Consider the following 17,264-nt stretch of genomic DNA (forward strand, 5'->3'; position numbering starts at 1 on the left):
GGTCAGTGGCTGGAACCCCAGATCAGCAGCTGAGGTGGAGTTGGCGGCTGGTAGGGCTGAGCAGGGCCGGAGGCTTGGACCCTGTCTGGCAGGGGGCCTGCGCAAGGTGAGTGGGGCTGCGGGACTGGACCCCAGGGGGCAGGCCACCAGACCCCCCAGAGCAGCAATTGAGCTCAGCCCGCTGCCGCCTCTGGGTTTTCCTGGCTCCTGCCAGCCGGGGTCTCAGCCCACTGCCAGCCTGGGGTTCCTTCACCCAGGCCAGCAGCGGATGCTGAGTGGGACCGGCGGTGGGATCCCGGCTGGCAAGGGGCCAGCGGTGGAAACCCCAGAACAGCTGCTCAGCCCGCCGCCACTCTGGGGTTTCCACCGCCGGCTCCTGCCAGTTGGGGTTTCCGCCCACTGCCAGCCTGGGGTTCCTTCACCCAGGCCAGCAGCGGGTGCTGAGTGGGACCGGCGATGGGACCCCGGCTGGCAGGAGCCAGCGGCAGAAACCCCAAAGCGGCGGCAGGCTGAGCGGTTCAGCCCGTGCCACGTGCCATCAAAAATCAGCTTGCGTGCCACCTTTGGCACATATGCCGTAGGTTGCCGACCCCTGGACCAGACCCTCAATTGCTGTCAGTTGAAGTCAGTGGTTTTACACCATTTACACCAATGAAGATCTGGCCCTCACTATGTGACCTCAGACGAGTCATTGCCCCGCTCTGTGCCTCAGTTTCCCCATTTGTCACTAGGGGTAGGAATCCCAGCCTGCGATCACAGCACTGGGAGAAGTAACACCAGTAAAGGTGAACAGGGAAGGCTGTTACATCCCAGGGTGTTATGTAAGCAAAGGCGACAGCTGAGCAGAATTCAGCAATCCGAGTTGGAAGACAGCACATCCTCAGTTAGGAGCCAGTATTTCCCATGGAGACGCGCTAGGCTTTAAAAGGGAAACACGCTTCCAACACAATGTGCTTTAAAAGAAAAACTAGTTATGTGGGTGAGCTGCTCTCTGATTGGGCAAGGCAGACAACACATCCATTCCTTACGCCGCTCCGATTGCTGCATGGTAGCTTCAGCAGCCCAGGAACAGCTAATCCATCATGTGTGACCGAGAGTGGGGCAAGAAAGAGTCCCTCTGAATGTATTCAGGCCCCCAGTTAATCCCTCTTTAAAGCCATTTGATTCTGGCACAGAATGTCTATTGTTGATTGTTGCTAAGAAATGGGAAGGTCAGCAGCAAATGAGCCACTGTCATAGACAAACTGCAAAGCAATACTGAAAAGTGAGGGACAACTGACATGCTGGGGACAGGAGGGATTGATGGCTGCACCTTCCTTGGCTTCTTGAGGACAGATAAAGGAAGCCTGAAAGGTCTGTATCTTTCTGCCTCTGTGTGTGTCAAGATGTGGGTGTCTGTCTAGCTGTGTGTTCTTTTTTAAAAAAAATTATCTTTCCCCTGCTTGTTTTTTTATTTGAAATTCAAGTCTTGTCTACCCTGGTTTTCCTGGATGTCTCTATGGACAACCAGAGAACTGGAAGGATTAAGTCATCACAGGTACCACTGAGCACTGAGAGGGGGAAGAGAATTTAACTCAGGCTACTCCAGACTCTTTGGGTGTTTTTTGTTCATACCTTGTTAACTCAAAGGCCTAGCAAACAGTTGGGAGGAAAGCTCTCTATGTTAAAGAGCCAAACAACTCCGCCCTTTCCATTAAAGAGAAAGGTCACACTCTGGTCCTCCAGAGAAGACCTCCAGCAAAAAACATGAAAAACTTGATAGTAAAAACAAGTAGGGGAAAAAAGCTTTTAAAAAGTTCAAAATCCTGTGGCACCTTATAGACTAACAGATGTTTTGCAGCATGAGCTTTCGTGGGTGAATACCCACTTCGTCGGATGCATCCGACGAAGTGGGCATTCACCCACGAAAGCTCATGCTGCAAAACATCTGTTAGTCTATAAGGTGCCACAGGATTCTTTGCTGCTTTTACAGAACCAGACTAACACGGCTACCTCTCTGATACTTAAAAAGTTCAGTCATTCTTTACAGATCATAAAGGTGCACAAACTATTCCTCCCCACAGAAGATCAGCACAGAATCCTGCTCCAACCAGCCCCACTAATCGGACTCGAGGATGGACTCAGCACAAAAATGCACTGAAATAATCTTTGAAAAAGTCTGCCTCCCCTCCTTCAATCATGGGAAGCCATCAACCTCAGCGGGACCTGGATTGGACCCCACATCACTTCCTGGTCCACTGACTCCTTGACACTGTCAGTCATGTGCCTGGGATGTCACAGAGTGGTGCATTTGGCAATGCCCTGGTATGAACATGGCCCTCACACGGTCTAGTGAAGGTTCCTGTTACAGCTGGGCTCTAAAGGGTGACTCACGGAGAGAGGCTTGAAGGGACGGCGAGGAGCAGGCTGCTGCTGAACTGTGCGGCGCTGGCTCCTGCTTCCTTGGAGCTCATCACAGTGAGAAGCTAATCACTAGAGCCATGGCGCTGGCAGAGCCTGCGCCAGCTAATCCACACCCTTCTGCCAATGCTCCTCAACCCCCATGACAACAGTGACTGCCAAGCCTGGGTCCCTTCACAGCTCTGCCAGTGCCCCTCCATCCCAACCGGCAGCCCCTGCTGCCCCAGCCCTGAGCTCCCCCGCCCAGCTCTGCCAGTGCCCCTCCACCCCCAACCGGCAGCCTCCTGCTGCCCCAGCCCTGAGCTCCCCCGCCCAGCTCTGCCAGTGCCCCTCCACCCCCAACCAGCAGCCTCCTGCTGCCCCAGCCCTGAGCTCCCCCGCCCAGCTCTGCCAGTGCCCCTCCACCCCCAACCGGCAGCCCCTGCTGACCCAGCCCTGAGCTCCCCTGCCCAGCTCTGCCAGTGTCCCTCCACCCCCAACCGGCAGCCTCCTGCTGCCCCAGCCCTGAGCAACCCCGCCCAGCTCTGCCAGTGCCCCTCCACCCCCAACCGGCAGCCCCTGCTGCCCCAGCCCTGAGCTCCCTTGCCCAGCTCTGCCAGTGTCCCTCCACCCCCAACCAGCAGCCTCCTGCTGCCCCAGCCCTGAGCTCCCCCTCCCAGCTCTGCCAGTGCCCCTCCATCCTGACCAACACCCAACCAGGAGCACCTCTTGCTTTTCCAGTCCTCTGTCTCCGTACCAATAGCTCTGTCAGTGTCCTTCCTCTCGACTCACAGTCCCTGTGGTACCAGTCCTGGACCCCCCGCACACTCCGAGCACTCAGTGCTGACTCCGACTCCCCCTGCTTTTCCAGCCCTGGGCCTCGGCATGCCTGTGCGGATATTTCCCCTGTAGGCTCATGTCCACACTCAGCTTGTATCTAACCTGGGTTCCAGAGGCCAAGCTAATGGGGTGGGGAGTGACTGCCCCTCCCCCACACTTGGGGCTGAAGAGCCTCATAACAGGGAGTGGCCAGGCCAACCCTGAATGGCACGGTGACCCTGTGCAACAGACCGCAACACCCAGCATGGGGAGCTGGGCCCAGCCCCATGGGACAGGAACAAGCGCAGCCCGGTGAGTGCAGACCTCACTCGCTCTCCAGCCCCCCACCAATGACCCTTCGCCCCCCTAGCTGCAAAACCCGGCTCCTCCACCGCGGGGTTCAATCACCTCAGCAGTGAGAAGCAGCAAAACCTCCAGTTACAACATCCCAGCGCCTTGACACACTTAACACATGGGAGACAGCATTATCTAGTGGCTAGAACACTGGGCTGAGACTCAGGAAACCTGGTTCTCATCACAGCTGGGAGACTTTGGGCAAGTCACTTCATCTCCCTGTGCCTCGGTTTCCCCATCTGTAAAATGGGGAAGATGAAACTGACCTCCTCTGTAGACTGCTTGGAGATCTCAGGATGGAATGTGCTAGGAAGAGCTAAGGACTATTATCACTGAGCCTTGCTTGTGTAGATGGGACCATGACATGTTCCAGCCACCTTTCTCAACTGAGTCTGGGAACAGAGTCATTTTGCTAGTGCAGACAGGACCCAAGGTAGCAGTTTGATCCAGGCCTCACCTGGAGGGCAGATTGCACGAATGGTGGACACCAGGGCCAGTGAACACCACTGGTGCAAGAGGGGCAGACAGTGGGAAAGCTGGTCAGGAAAAGGTTTCTTTTGCCCGTGAACAGTTTTGATGAAAAGGTTTTTTTTTCATTTTTACCAAATTTCTTCTTTGAACATTTGTGGGGGATTTTGTCAAAAAATTGAAAACTGATTTTTCTGTTCTTGGCAACTGAAAATTTAAACTTCCTTTGCCCAACCCCTCCCCCTCCCAACAATTTTGGGGTTTTGCTGAAAACCCCCAAAATTTAAACAAACCCAGACTCTCTTTGCAGAAATGTCCCTTTCCTTGTAACAGACACATTCCACCAAAAAATAATTTTGATAGAACATTTCTGACTAGCTCTGGACAGTATAAAACAGGAACCTGAGTCTCATATCCCTTCCGTAGCTCTCTCAATTGCTAGGCCACGTAAACTGAGCTCCCAGCAAGTCCCCGCTGCTGCACAGAGCAAAACCGCAGTGCTGGGATGCAAAGAATGAGCATAATCCTTAGCATCTCCACAGGGCTTTTCATCTTCAAAACACTTTATTGACATTGACTAATTAATCCTCGCAGCACCCATGCAAGGCAGGAACTCAGACGTACCAACCCCCAGGCATGGTGGGGAAACTGAGGCACAGAGAAGGTCTGGGACTTGTCCAAGGCCACACAAGAAATCAGTGTCAGAGCTGATAACAGAATCCAGGAGTTCTGAGATGATGATGATAGATAGATAGATAGATAGATAGATCACAAGAGCATCCTTCTACCTATACTGTGTCCTTCCAGATACATGTCTCCTAAGCCTCGCTCCACGCTCCATCTTCCGGGAATTTGATACATCCTGATGCTGCTCGGAAGGGCTGGCTCAGGGCAGGTGCTGGCAGTAAAGCCAACCCCGCTAGGTTAGTGGGTGCCCCTCTCACTGCAGTCTGGCTTATCTCCGCCTGGCAATGCCTGACACAAACACACGCCCAGGCAATCTCCAGCTCTAAGTGCAGGGAGAAAAACAACCAGGGGGAAGCACCTGCTGGGGCTTCTTGCAATGAAATATCAGAACCCCAGCCGCATGAGGAAAAGAACTTCCTGTGGCACTGTGGAATGAGGCGAGCTGGGTGTGGCTGGCCCAGGTTCCGGGTCCGATCCTTGGCTGGGGTAAGCCATAGCGGCTCCATCAAAGCCAATGGAGCTGCTCCTGTTTACACCAGCAGAGGATCTGGCTCACTCTCTCTCTTCTACACACATTTTTCCTTCTTTAATCCAAACCAGCGAAGGAAGGAAAGGCCTGTCTCTTTTTTAAGTAGCATTAGGAATAACGCTGCTTATTGAGCATGGCACCCATATAACAAGGCTCAGAACAGAGCACAGCAGTTTAAGGCTCCCCATTTACTCCCTGCATGTTAAGTCTGAGGATAAACGCACTGGGGACAGACTGCTCTCCGGGAATTATTGGTGTAAATCTGGAATGACTGGGCCCAATTCTCTCGTTTGCCCCAATGTCAATCAGGAGTTACAATGGAGTTACTCCAGATTTACACTGGGATAACTGAGATCATGGTTGGGATACACTGGCATAGATGATTTAGTTGGGTTTGGTCCTGCTTTGAGCAGGGGGTTGGACTAGATGACCTCCTGAGGTCCCTTCCAACCCTGAGATTCTATGATTCTATGAATCTGAAGTAACTCCATTGCTCTGGATTTACACTGGCGTGTGACAGATTGGAATCCAGCCTGTACATCAGCTGATTGCTGAGCCTGTCAGCCAAACCCAGCACCTCACAGGGATACAGCTCCTGCTGGTGCCTGGCGCACTTTGCCCGAATAGTCATTTGGTGCCCCCCCCCCACTCGCTCGCCCCTGGGGGAGGGGTCTGGGGTGGAAATCTCCAGGAGGGTTCCCTTGTGATGTCCCCTTCGGGCTGAATGAGCCGGGGGCTGGCAGTCCCACACCCACATGATCCTCAGGAGGACTCCCAGGCTGCGCTGTCTTTGCTGGGAGATCTCCACAGAGTCAGTGGGGAGAGACCTTGGGCCAGATGGGAGCCCCTGGGTCTCTGGTGCCCAAATCCCCTTAAAAACCTGTCCCATGTGCCTCTCTCCTCCCCTGCCCTCCTCTGCAGGCTCCCAACCCCTCCTTTGGGGGGCTGCGCCCATCCCCATGTGCAGGGTCCTCTGCACAGAGAGCTCGGGGACACATAGAGAGGAATCAGTTCGACCGAGTAAGTACTGCAGGATGGAGCCTGCACTAAAACTCCCACCCTCACCGGATCCAGGCCAGGGATCCAGGCTGCAATCCAGGTGACTGCTCCTGCCTCAAAGAAACTTCCTCTCCGATCCCATGCCATGGAGGGCGTGAATCAGAACACCCTGGGTGCCTGGCCCCGCCAGCCTGCTGGGTTTGCTTGCCAAGGCTGGGGGGGAGAAGTAAACACTGCGGGGGAGCACGGTGCACAGCCTGTGGGGCGGGGGGAGCAGCTGTGCTAAAGCAACGGGGGCTGCTGCTGATTTCAACTCTGAGAACCACCATGTCCCCCCAGCCATGGCATCTCGGGGGAACCAACCCTGCCTGTGTCCTGGAGACAGCCCAGAGCTCCGTACTGCTAAGGAATAACACACACTGAGATGCACACCTAGTGAGTCATACTCACACACCCCACTACACACACACCCAGAGACACACAAACAGCGCTACACACACACCCAGAGACACACTAACAGCACTACACACTCACACACCCCACTACACACACACACACACACCCCACTACACACACACCCAGAGACACACGAACATGCTACACACTCACACACCTCACTACACACACACACAGAGAGAAACACGAACATGCTACACGCTCACACACCCCAAGACACACTCACAGCGCTACAGACACACCCAGAGACGCACTCTCACACAGAGCCAGCAGGGAGCAGTTTTGCCTCCGGAGCAGCTCCCTGCGTGGGGCATGGCCCTGGGAGCCCCCCGGCTGGCCCTGCCACCAGCCAGTTCCGCACCTGCCAGGACCCCCCGCCCAGGGGGCTGGACCAGTGTGTATAGCGGGGCGCTGAGAGCCATTGACCCAAACTGCAAAGCGTGGCAGGGATGGAAACCACTTCCCGACCGGGGTGCCGCACCCCTAGTGCCAGCGCCTATGGGGATGGCTCATTGCCTCACCCCCAGCCCAGCGCCCCCGCTCGGCGAGCTGCCCCCCTCGGCTCCCTGCACAGGCACAAACTTTCCGCCCCGGGCCCGCGGCAGCGCCCATCCCCGTGGCGACGGGGCTGCCCGTACCTGCAGGAGACGGTGAGCTCCACCTTGGTGGCCGGGATGCTGCCCGCGATGGGGTCGAAGTCGCTCACCGAGGCCATGTCGCCCCCCTTGTCCATCGCCTCCTCCATGGGCGTCCAGCCGCGCCCCCGGGGCCTCCCGCTCACAGCCCGGGCGCTGCGGGGGGCTCAGAGCCGGGCACCGAGCGGGGCATGGCCAGCGCCGGGCGCGCAGCCGGCTCCTGGCTCCGCCTGCACCACTGGCGGGCCGGCTCCGGAGCGCTCCCTGGCGGCCTGCCAGGCTCCGCCCCTCAGCCCCCGCCCCGAGGCGCTGCCCCCCGGCCGGGCCGGGCCGGGAGCCCGGAGCCCTGGGCAGGGGCGGGGAGGAGCCTTTCCGGGGGTGCCTGGGGTGGGGGTGTTGTGTGAGTCCCTGGGAGTGGTGCGCATGTGTGAGTGTCCTTGGGGGTCTGCCTTTGCTGGGGGGTTCCCTGCGCCCCTGGTTTGGCGTTGTGCTGGGTGCGTGCCTGGTGCGGGTTGCTGCCTGGTGGCCCAGTGTCCCTGTGCCTAAAGGTGGGAGCCTTCTGGCAGTGGGGGGTTGCTGTGTGCGTCGGCCTGTATGTTTAGGTGTGTTGGACAGGTGGTGTGCTGTGTGTGGCTAGTGGGGGGGGGGGGCATGTCAGTTTGGGGGGTGTATTTGGCATGTCACTGGGGTGCATTTGGTGGGGGGGTGCGTTGTGTGTTCGTGAGGGTGTGTTATGTATGTGGGGAGGGTGGCTGTCCCTGTGTGTGTGTGTGCATTGTGTGTGTGTGTTTGCAAGAGGAATGTTATATATGAGGGAGGCGTTGGTTGTGTATATTTTCACATCTGTTGTGTGTGTGTCTGTGTGTGTGTTGCTACTGAGAGACAGGAAGCGAGGTGCATTAAACCAGCCCATCAGAGAACAGGCCCTGCCTTCCATTCCCCCGACCCCAGCACCAAACACACTCAGAGCACAGGGCACACACATGTCCTGCAAACTGCGTTCAGCCTTGGTACTGGGCCTTTGGCTCAGGGGCTCCTGGACTGTCTCCCACTGAACTCTTGCTCCCCAGATCTTCACTCTGGTGGACAACTAACCCCACGGACTGCTAGGAAGAGCAAAAGAAGACTAGCAAATCTCCCCACTGACTCAAAGCCCAGCACATGAATTACTGGATGTGGGGGTTGGTCCCCAATCACCTGCTTTCCTTCTGTCGCCCACTCTGCTGCGAGTAGGGCCAGAGCAGCAAGAAGCCGCCCAGGCTGAAATCCCGGTAACTCTAACCGAGTAAGGAGTGCAGGGCAAGAGGGAACGTGGCAGCGTAGGCAGGCCCAGACTCTCAGCTGGTGTAAGTAGCTGTAGCCCCAGAGATTCAGTGGAGCGACACTGACTTGCACCAGCTGAGGATCTGGTCCACTGACTTTCATGGGACCACTCCAATGTATGCCAGCTGTGGGGCTGGCACCTGCTTTCTCAGAGGCTTCCCCACCCTGGGGTGTCTGGGCCAAACCCGGGAAGCACTCGCTCCTCCGAGGAGCTGCCAGAGTCAATGGAGCTGCTCACATAAGGGAGGAATATGCAGGTGTGTTGTCTAAAAGTGCTGACGTTTTGTGGGCCCAATCCTGCATAGCCTTATGCCAGTAGTCCCATTGGGCCCGATTCTCCTCTCACTTACCCTGGCATAACCCCATTGATTTCAGTGCTGTTACTCCTGATTTACACCGGGGATGAGAGCATTGGGCCCACTGGGACTATTCACAGGAGCAAGGCGCTCCAGGATCCGGTTCCATGGGGGCTGATGGATGTGAACCTCTCGGGCATGTTTTATTCTTTTTGCCTGGGAAGAAGCATTGCTGAGATCAGAGGTAGCAGCCCTGGGCTCTGGATCTCGCACCTATCCCAGCAGCTCCCAGTTCAGGATAAAGGCCTTTACGCCAGTGCTTAGCCCTTGCTATCATTTCACCTGCATTTGCTCTTGGCAAGGATGGGAACCCCCACCCCTCGGGGTAGCATCCAGGAACAGATTCTGGGCACTGGTTTCAGTTCGCAGAGCTCAGTTCCACTGTTTGCCACCAGGTGTCACTGCAACCAACCCATCGTGGGGAGCCAGGTTAGCTGAGCAGGCTGTGGGAGTGGGGAAAATTGTAAATAGTCTCTTTAAAGGTTGCTGAGTCCAGAGCGCTCCCCTTCACAGCTGAACACAACACTCCGCCAGGCAGACACGGGTGCATCTGTAAGTAGATGGGCTAAATCCCCTGCTGGAGTGAACACAATGGCGTGAGAGTTTCCCCTGTTTACACTAACAGAAAATCTAGCCCCAAACCTGCTGGTTTCTAAACTCCACTCTGGGGTCAGTCAGTGGGAGTCTCCGTGGGTGCAGGCACAGGCCTCTGACTGGAGTGTTGTCGTTTACACATAGACATGGAGGTTGAGGAAATTAGAGACCAAGGTTCCAGACACTGAAAGGTAGAAGATGGAAAGGTTGGAGCTCAGACGAGGCAAACTGCAGAAAGTCCAGTTAATAACTGTACTAATAACCATCTTCTGCCTGAAAAGTGCCTGGAGAGGATGGTGTGATGAGACTGCCTACAATGGCATGTAACCAATTTGTGGCTACTAGCAGCAGATGTCTCCAGTGGCAGGACACAGGACACTAGATGGGGAGGGTTCTGAGTTACTACAGAGGATTCTTTCCCAGGTGTCTGGCTGGTGGCTCTTGCCCATATGCTCAGGGTCTAGCTAATCACTATATTTAGGGTCAGGAAGGAATTTTCCCTCAGGTCAGAGTGGCAGAGACCCTGGGCGGTTTCACATTCCTCTGCAGCATGGGGCACGGGTCACTTGTAGGTTTAAACTAGTGTCAATGGTAGATTCTCTGTAACTTAAAGTCTTTAAATCATGATTTTAGCAGTTCAGTAACTCAGCCAGAGGTTAAGGGTCTATGACAGGAGTGGGTAGGCGAGGTGGGCAGGAGGGACAGAGTTAAGGTTGTTTTAACATTTTCTGAATGGGAATGTTGAAAGGACCAGGATTTTCCAAAGGGAGCAGTGAGTTTGGGTGCCTCAGCTTGGGATGTCCATCTTGAGAAATGTCTTAAGGTGGGGTCTTAATGAAAGTGATCACCTGGCCTCTGAGGGTCTGACCCCTCTGAAGTTGGGAAACCCAAAATTCTAGTCACTTCTGAAAATCATGGGGGCAGATCCTCAGCTGGCATAAACTGGAGCCATGACAATTTCCACCAATTAATGCTCTGCCTCGTGGCAATACTTCTGACTTTCAAATGATATTTTACTCTTGAACAAATTGCCTCACCTTCCTCTGGTTTTGCTTCCATAACCACCCGGCTCTAATAACATTGTTGGAAGGTAGCAAACGGCTATTTACCCATGGTTCTGTCTGGGAACTTCCTAAAACTAAAACTCCTCAAATGTTATTTCAGTTTCTTCCTGATGCAGCTTCCAAAGTACATCTCAGGCGAGAGCATCCCAGACTCTCTTCTCCAAAACCAGCTTTATTCCACTGGAGTCAGACTCTGTCTGATCAGAGAAGGAGCAATTGGGAGCCTGCAGAACGTATCAACTCCAAGGCAGGACACATGCAGCTCCTACTGTCTCTGCCAGAGAAGGGTCGGGTGCTTTCAGTACTCTCCTGTGGGGTTTATAATCTCCACAGCTTTCTAGCACTGTAGCATCCTTAGTGGAAGAGGAGAAACAGGGCTCATTTGCCATGACTAGCAAGGGGGTTTATTAGGGAGGCTACTGGACACAGGCTCTGTGGTTCTCTCTGCTCACTAGCTCCCAGACTGAGCTGGCAAGGGTCACCGCTAGGGGTCTCTTAAGTCCTGGCTTGGACTATCCTGTCCTGGAAGCGGGGGCTGGCTACTCTGTCTCTGAGATGGGGGACATAACCCTGTGCTGGACGATGGAGCGAGCTGCTGACTCCTGTGCTTCCAAACAGTGTTGGGACAAAATACGCCATGTGAGAGCACAGCCCCCTCCTGCCAGTACGCGCCACAGGAGAGAGGCTCCCTCTGGCACAGTCCAGCAGCTGCGTGGGCAGCAATCGGCCTGCTACCATGTGACTGAGGCCACGTGCCGCTATTCGCTCATGTTAGCGCCTCTCTTGTGCTAAGGCCCCTGTAGGCTGCCCCAGTGACATCTGGGGGCTTTAAGGAGGCACAAATCTCAGCACAGCCCACCCACCCCAATTAGAGCTATGGAGACAGTTCTACATCTGTCCTGCTCCACGCTCTGAATGCAGGGCGTGTTCAGGGCAGGAAGTAGATGCCATGAGGCAGGCTGGGCTGGATTGCACTGTACGCTGGCTAGTCCCTGCTTGCCAGGGCCCACCAGTAACTGTGGGAAGTCAGCTCTGACTCCCATCGGGGCTGGGCTGGGCAGACCCCGCTCCACCAGGATATGGGAAGCAGAAATCTGGCTTTGGGTCCCTTGGCGCCTGCTCCCCCATCCATTCCGCATTCAGCACAGGGACAGAATAACTGAGACCCCGGGCCAGCATGCTCCAGGGGCAGAGCGTGAGGCGTGGGAGCCTGTTTAGGAGCCAAATACCTTTGCGGATCAGGGCTTTAGTTCCCCACCAAGGGCCTGATTCTGAGCACACTGAAGTCCCTGGGAATCTTTTGGTTGACTCCAGCGAGATCAATGGAAGCTCTTGGACCTACTTCTCCCCCGGCTGGATTAGGCCCTCTGTGTCTGCATCATCTTCCCTTGTGTGCATCCCTTGCCAGCACCCCAGCACAGCACACTGCTAACCGAGGCCAGACTCTGACCAGGACTGGAGACTACACCTGTGAACTAGACAGGAAACTCCTTTGTCTCTGCTGTGTCTCACTCATGCAGCAGGGTTCAGAGTTTGGATCAATTTTTAGGCAGCTTTAAAATACCCCTTTCTCCTGAGAAAGGATTTGCAACATTTTTCAATGAGATGTTTAAAATCACACTCATCAATTTTAAAAAAAAAATCTAAATCTCACTCATTCAGACTGTCAGCTTGACAGCCCCAAATGCTATATTTAAACTCGCTCCCTTTACCCGTGTGGCTGACGATAACTCTGGGGCTGATCGAGACTGAAATCAGCTAAAAAAACCCCATTTACTTATCATCTGTTTTTTCTGTTTCACATTTCACTCCTCTTAGACTGGTAGCAGTGAGAGCAAGTTTGCATCTGCTCAGTTTCCGTTCAGTGACGCTCCTGGCGGCCCTTGAGCAGGGGATTGTTGGGGGCAGTCAACTCCCAACTCTGCAGATGTAGGTACATCTGTCGACCTCTAATACTTCTGCGGCACCATTAGTATCTGAGCATCTTATATTCTATACCGTATTTCTCCGCACAACACTCCTGTGAGGTGGTCAGTTCTTTATCCCTATTTTACAGATGGGTAAACTGAGGCACTAAGAAGCTAAGTGACTTGCCCGTGGTCACACAGCAGGGAATTGAACTCAGGTCTCCAGTACCCTAACCACTGGGCCATCTGTCCTTTCTGTATCGTCATTATTTATGAACATCAGACCAGGGTCTGTCTAGCCCAGTCCCCTGTCTCCAAGCTGCTTCAGAGGAAGATGCAAGGACTCCCCTAATGGACAATTATTGAATAGCCTGGCCATGGGTTGGACAGAGAAGTTGGATGGCAAAAAAACACCATAGGGTCAATTTCTTCCTGCTCCCCCTCAACTAGTGGCTGCTTTGTGCAGTAAGGCAGGAAGGTTTAAACCCCCTTTCAATTTCTAAAGACCTATTCATCTTAGCCTTACAAACATGCCCACCTCGGTAAGCAATGGGACTACTCACCTGTGTAAAGTTCTGCATGTCCATAAGTGCTCGGACTGGACATAAAGACACAATTCTTTTAAAATCCTGATCAGTTCTTGGGGCCAGATCCTCAGCTGGTGCAAACTAGCATTGAAGTCAACAGAGCTGTAGTGACTTTCACCAGTCAAGGAACTGACTGACACTTGATCTCAACAATACCTTGTGGCAATGAGTTCCACCAGCTAACTGTGTGAGACAGGGTTTTGTTTGATTGCTTTTATATTTTATTGCCTTTCAGTTTCACAGAATGTCAAAATACAGTTCTACTGGAAGGTGTTCCTGTCTGCCATAAAGCGGTTCTTTGATCTACAGACAGTCACAAACTTGGCTAACACTGATGGGTGTGCTAACCATACTTCTATCAGGATAAATGAAATGAACAATTAAGCCCCTTTATGGAGTGAAATAGCTGGAGACAATAGACGTCTCAATTAAAGCACTTGGTGGAGAGGAAGGTGATCAGGAACAGTCAACATGGATTCACCAAGGGCAAGTCATGCCTGACCAACCTGATTGCCTTCTATGATGACATAACTGGTTCTGTGGATATGGGGAAAGCGGTGGACATGATATACCTTGACTTTAGCAAAGTTTTTGATATGGTCTCACTGTGATGGGTTCGGTCACAGAGACCCCCTAGGGGCTGTCACCTGATGTGCTGAAACTACCTCTGAGCCCATTTTCCCTGCCAGCTTGGGACTCCAGAACCGTGTCTTGTTGAGCCAGACATGCTAGCCTGCTGCAACACAGACCCAGGATCTGAACCACATCTCCCAAAGCTTCAGACTTTAACCAAAACTGCTCAGCAGGTTTCCTATCTCCAGCACCCAGACACCCAGTTCCCAATGGGATCCAAACCCCAAATAAATCCATTTAACTCTGTATAAAGCTTATACAGGGTAAACTCATAAATTGTCCACCCTCTATAACACTGATAGAGAGATGCACAGCTGTTTGCTCCCCCAGGTATTAATCACTTACTTTGGGTTAATTAATAAATGTAACCCTTCTGCCGGGCCGAAACGATAGCAGCAAGGGCCGGGTTCAATACATAGGGGTCCCTTCCCCACAACATAATGCAAAACCAGCTCGAGCCCCCACCCAGTGACCTGGGAAAATCTTACACACACCCCTGGGCGCCTCGAAGAGGCAATACTTCCCCTCTCACAAGCACAGAGTCTTGGTGTAGCAGAAAAGGTTTAATTACATGACAAATAACAAGCATTAAATTGGGAAAATACCTCAGCTAGAGTTCATAGGTCAAACCGTGAGCAAAGACCCACTCCAGCAAATTGGGCCATGTCCTTCTCTCGGGGCCCTTGAGTCCAGCAACCCCCAAATCACCCACAGTCCCAAAAGTCCCACGATCCAAAAGTCTCTGTCCCGGGTCAGTGCAGCCCCAGAGCTCAAGAGTCTCTCTGCAGAGGTCCCCCTCCCCAGTCTGGGTAGAAAGGGGCACCTTACGTGGTTTTGGGGCCAACTGCCCTGCCTCTTCGTGGGGTTCTGCTTCCACTAGTCATCTCCGCAAACAGCTCAGCTCCGCTTGCTCTGTGGGCTGCTCCGCTCTGCCAGCTGCTCTGGTCCACCAGCTGTCCCGTGAGCCACTCCAGCCGTCCTCGCGAGCTGCTTGGCTCCACTCACCCAGTGGCTGCACAAACTGCTCCACTCTGCTCTGCCAGCTGCTCTGCTCTACAGTATGGCTTTGGGCTCCCCCACTCATTAGCACAGTACTCAGTGCTCTCAGCTCAGCAAGTCCAGCTCTTCAGTGATTCCAGCTCTTAGTAGGGGAGCCCCAGTACCAGTGAATTCAGCTCAGTAACCTGCATTTAGATTCTTAAGGGAATCAAAAATTAACTCTGACATTCCACAGTGGAGAGAGGCACAGGTGGAACTGGTGCTTCTGGTTCACACAAAGAGCCTGCACCACCAAGTACAGATCTCTGTCCCCAGCCTCTCTCCCTTGACTGGGTTTTGGAACCCATGTCCCTTGTCTAGCAAGTGCTATTTAGTTGATAATGAAACCCTCTATCATAAGACAGTTTTGTAGTTCCTCATTTACTTAATCGGGGTGACATTTTATTGCTCCTGCCCCAATAACAATGAAATTGGGGCTCCCATAGCTGTGAAAATAACCATCCCAGGCTGCTGTGCAGTATGCTAAGTGGGGTGGGAGGGCCAATGCAAATAACTGAAATGCTAATACGAATACTTGAAACTTTTCTGCACTCCCCATAATCTACCACCAGATGTCAGGGTAGAGCTCATCCTGACTCTGCTTACATAAACAAAAGTGATTTTATTAAGTATAAAAAGTAGGATTTAAGTGGTTTCAGGTAATAACAGACAGGACAAAGTACTAAGCAAAATAAAACAAAACACACAAGTCTAAGCCTAATACAGCTTTGCGACCAGAGGCCGCTAACAGGGAGTTTCGAGGGAGTTTGGAAGAGGAGTGGGAAGGCGGCAAGGTACACTTGCCATTCTTTAAAACCTTTGAACTAAACTGTGATCAAAACTTCTTGATTTAAACAAAAACCCTGCCATTAACCTAGGTAGCTGTAGGAAAGAATGCAGGCAGAAGCCCAGCAGCAGAGTGAGGGCTATCCTGTTTATTGCGCTCAGTGTAGCATGTATGATTACCTGCCCTGTGGGCAGGTGGCGTATGTGTGCAGTTGGTGCAAGGAGCTCCTGGCCCTCAGAGACTGTGTATGGGCTTTGGAGGCCAGGGTGGCAGAACTGGAGGAGCTAAGGGAGGCAGAGAGGAATGTTGATGAGGCTTTCTGGGACACTCTAGATTTGTCCCACCTCGGGTCAGACAGCCTCTGCGCTGTTAAGGAGGATGAAAGACCCAGGGAAGCAGAGCAGTCAACGGGAGCAGAGGGAAACCTTCCCATAGTTGGGACCCTCCTTCCAGATGATGCTGGGGTATGTCTCACACTGAGGTTACCTCTCGGGGGAGGGAACTCCAGTCATTAGGAAAAGGCAGGTGTCAGTAATGGGCGATTCGATCATTAGAAACATAGATAGCTGGGTTTGTGATGACCGGGAGAACCGTATGGTGACTTGCCTGCCTGGTGTGAAGGTTGCGGATCTCTCGAGGCATCGAGATAGACTTATGTGCTGGGGTGGAGCCGGTGGTCGTGGTACATGTAGGTACCAATGACATAGGGAAGGGTAGGAGAGAGGTCCTGGAGGCCAAATTTAGGCTGCTAGGAAAGAAACTGAAATCCAGGACCTCTATGGTAGCGTTTGCAGAAATGCTTCCAGTTCTATGCGCAGGGCCAGGTAGGCAGGCAGAGCTTCAGAGTCTCAATGCATGGATGAGATGATGGTGTGGGGGCAGGGGCTTAGATTTATTAGGAACTGGGGAAACTTTGGGGATAGGGGGAGCTCCGGGAAGGATGGGCTTCACCTAAACCAAAGTGGATCCAGACTGCTGGCACTTAACATTAAAAAGGTTGCAGAGCAGTTTTTAAACTAAGAGATGGGGGAAAGCCGACTGCTGCAGAGAAGCACGTGGATTGGACAGAGACTTCTCTTAGAGGAGATTCTCTAGGTTTTAGTCAGGAGGAGAGAATGGAAGAGGATAAAGTGTGGGCCAGATCAGATGAGAAACATTCACATAAAAAGAATCTGACACATCAGAAAAGGGCAGACAAATAAACAGTGACAATTTTTTAAAGTGCTTGTACACAAATGCTAGAAGTCTAAATAATAAGAACTAGAGTGCCTCATGTTACAGGAGGATATTGATATAATAGGCGTCACAGAAACCTGGTGGAGTGAGGAAATCATTCCGGGGTACAAAATATATCGGAAGGACAGAACAGGTTGTGCGGGGTGGGGGAGGGAGGAGTGGCACTGTATGTGAAAGAAAATGTAGAATCAAATGAAGTAAAAATCTTAAATGAATCCACATGTTCCATAGAATCTCTATGGATAGTAATTCCATGCTCTAATAAGAATTTAACATTAGGGATCTATTATTGACCACCTGACCAGGACAGTGATGGTGACAATGAAATGCTAAGGGAGATTAGAGAGGCTATCAAAATAAATAACTTAATAATAGTCAGGGATTTCAATTATCCCCATATTGACTGGGTACGT

The 17,264-nt window shown here is 52.9% G+C and overlaps 1 protein-coding gene across 2 annotated transcripts in view; it reads right to left on the reverse strand.

Moving 5' to 3' along the window:
• LOC120405189 (copine-5) overlaps positions 1-7,487 on the reverse strand; it is a 201,430-nt gene extending 193,943 nt beyond the window's left edge. For both annotated transcript variants that reach the window (XM_039538573.1, XM_039538581.1), the window contains exon 1: positions 7,330-7,487. In XM_039538573.1, the coding sequence (XP_039394507.1) occupies positions 7,330-7,436 (107 nt within the window). In that variant the 5' untranslated portion in view covers positions 7,437-7,487. The remainder of the gene's footprint in view (positions 1-7,329) is intronic.
• Positions 7,488-17,264: the final 9,777 nt, after the last annotated feature.

Source organism: Mauremys reevesii, linkage group 4 (assembly GCF_016161935.1).
Source record: "Mauremys reevesii isolate NIE-2019 linkage group 4, ASM1616193v1, whole genome shotgun sequence".
NCBI lineage: Eukaryota > Metazoa > Chordata > Testudines > Geoemydidae > Mauremys > Mauremys reevesii.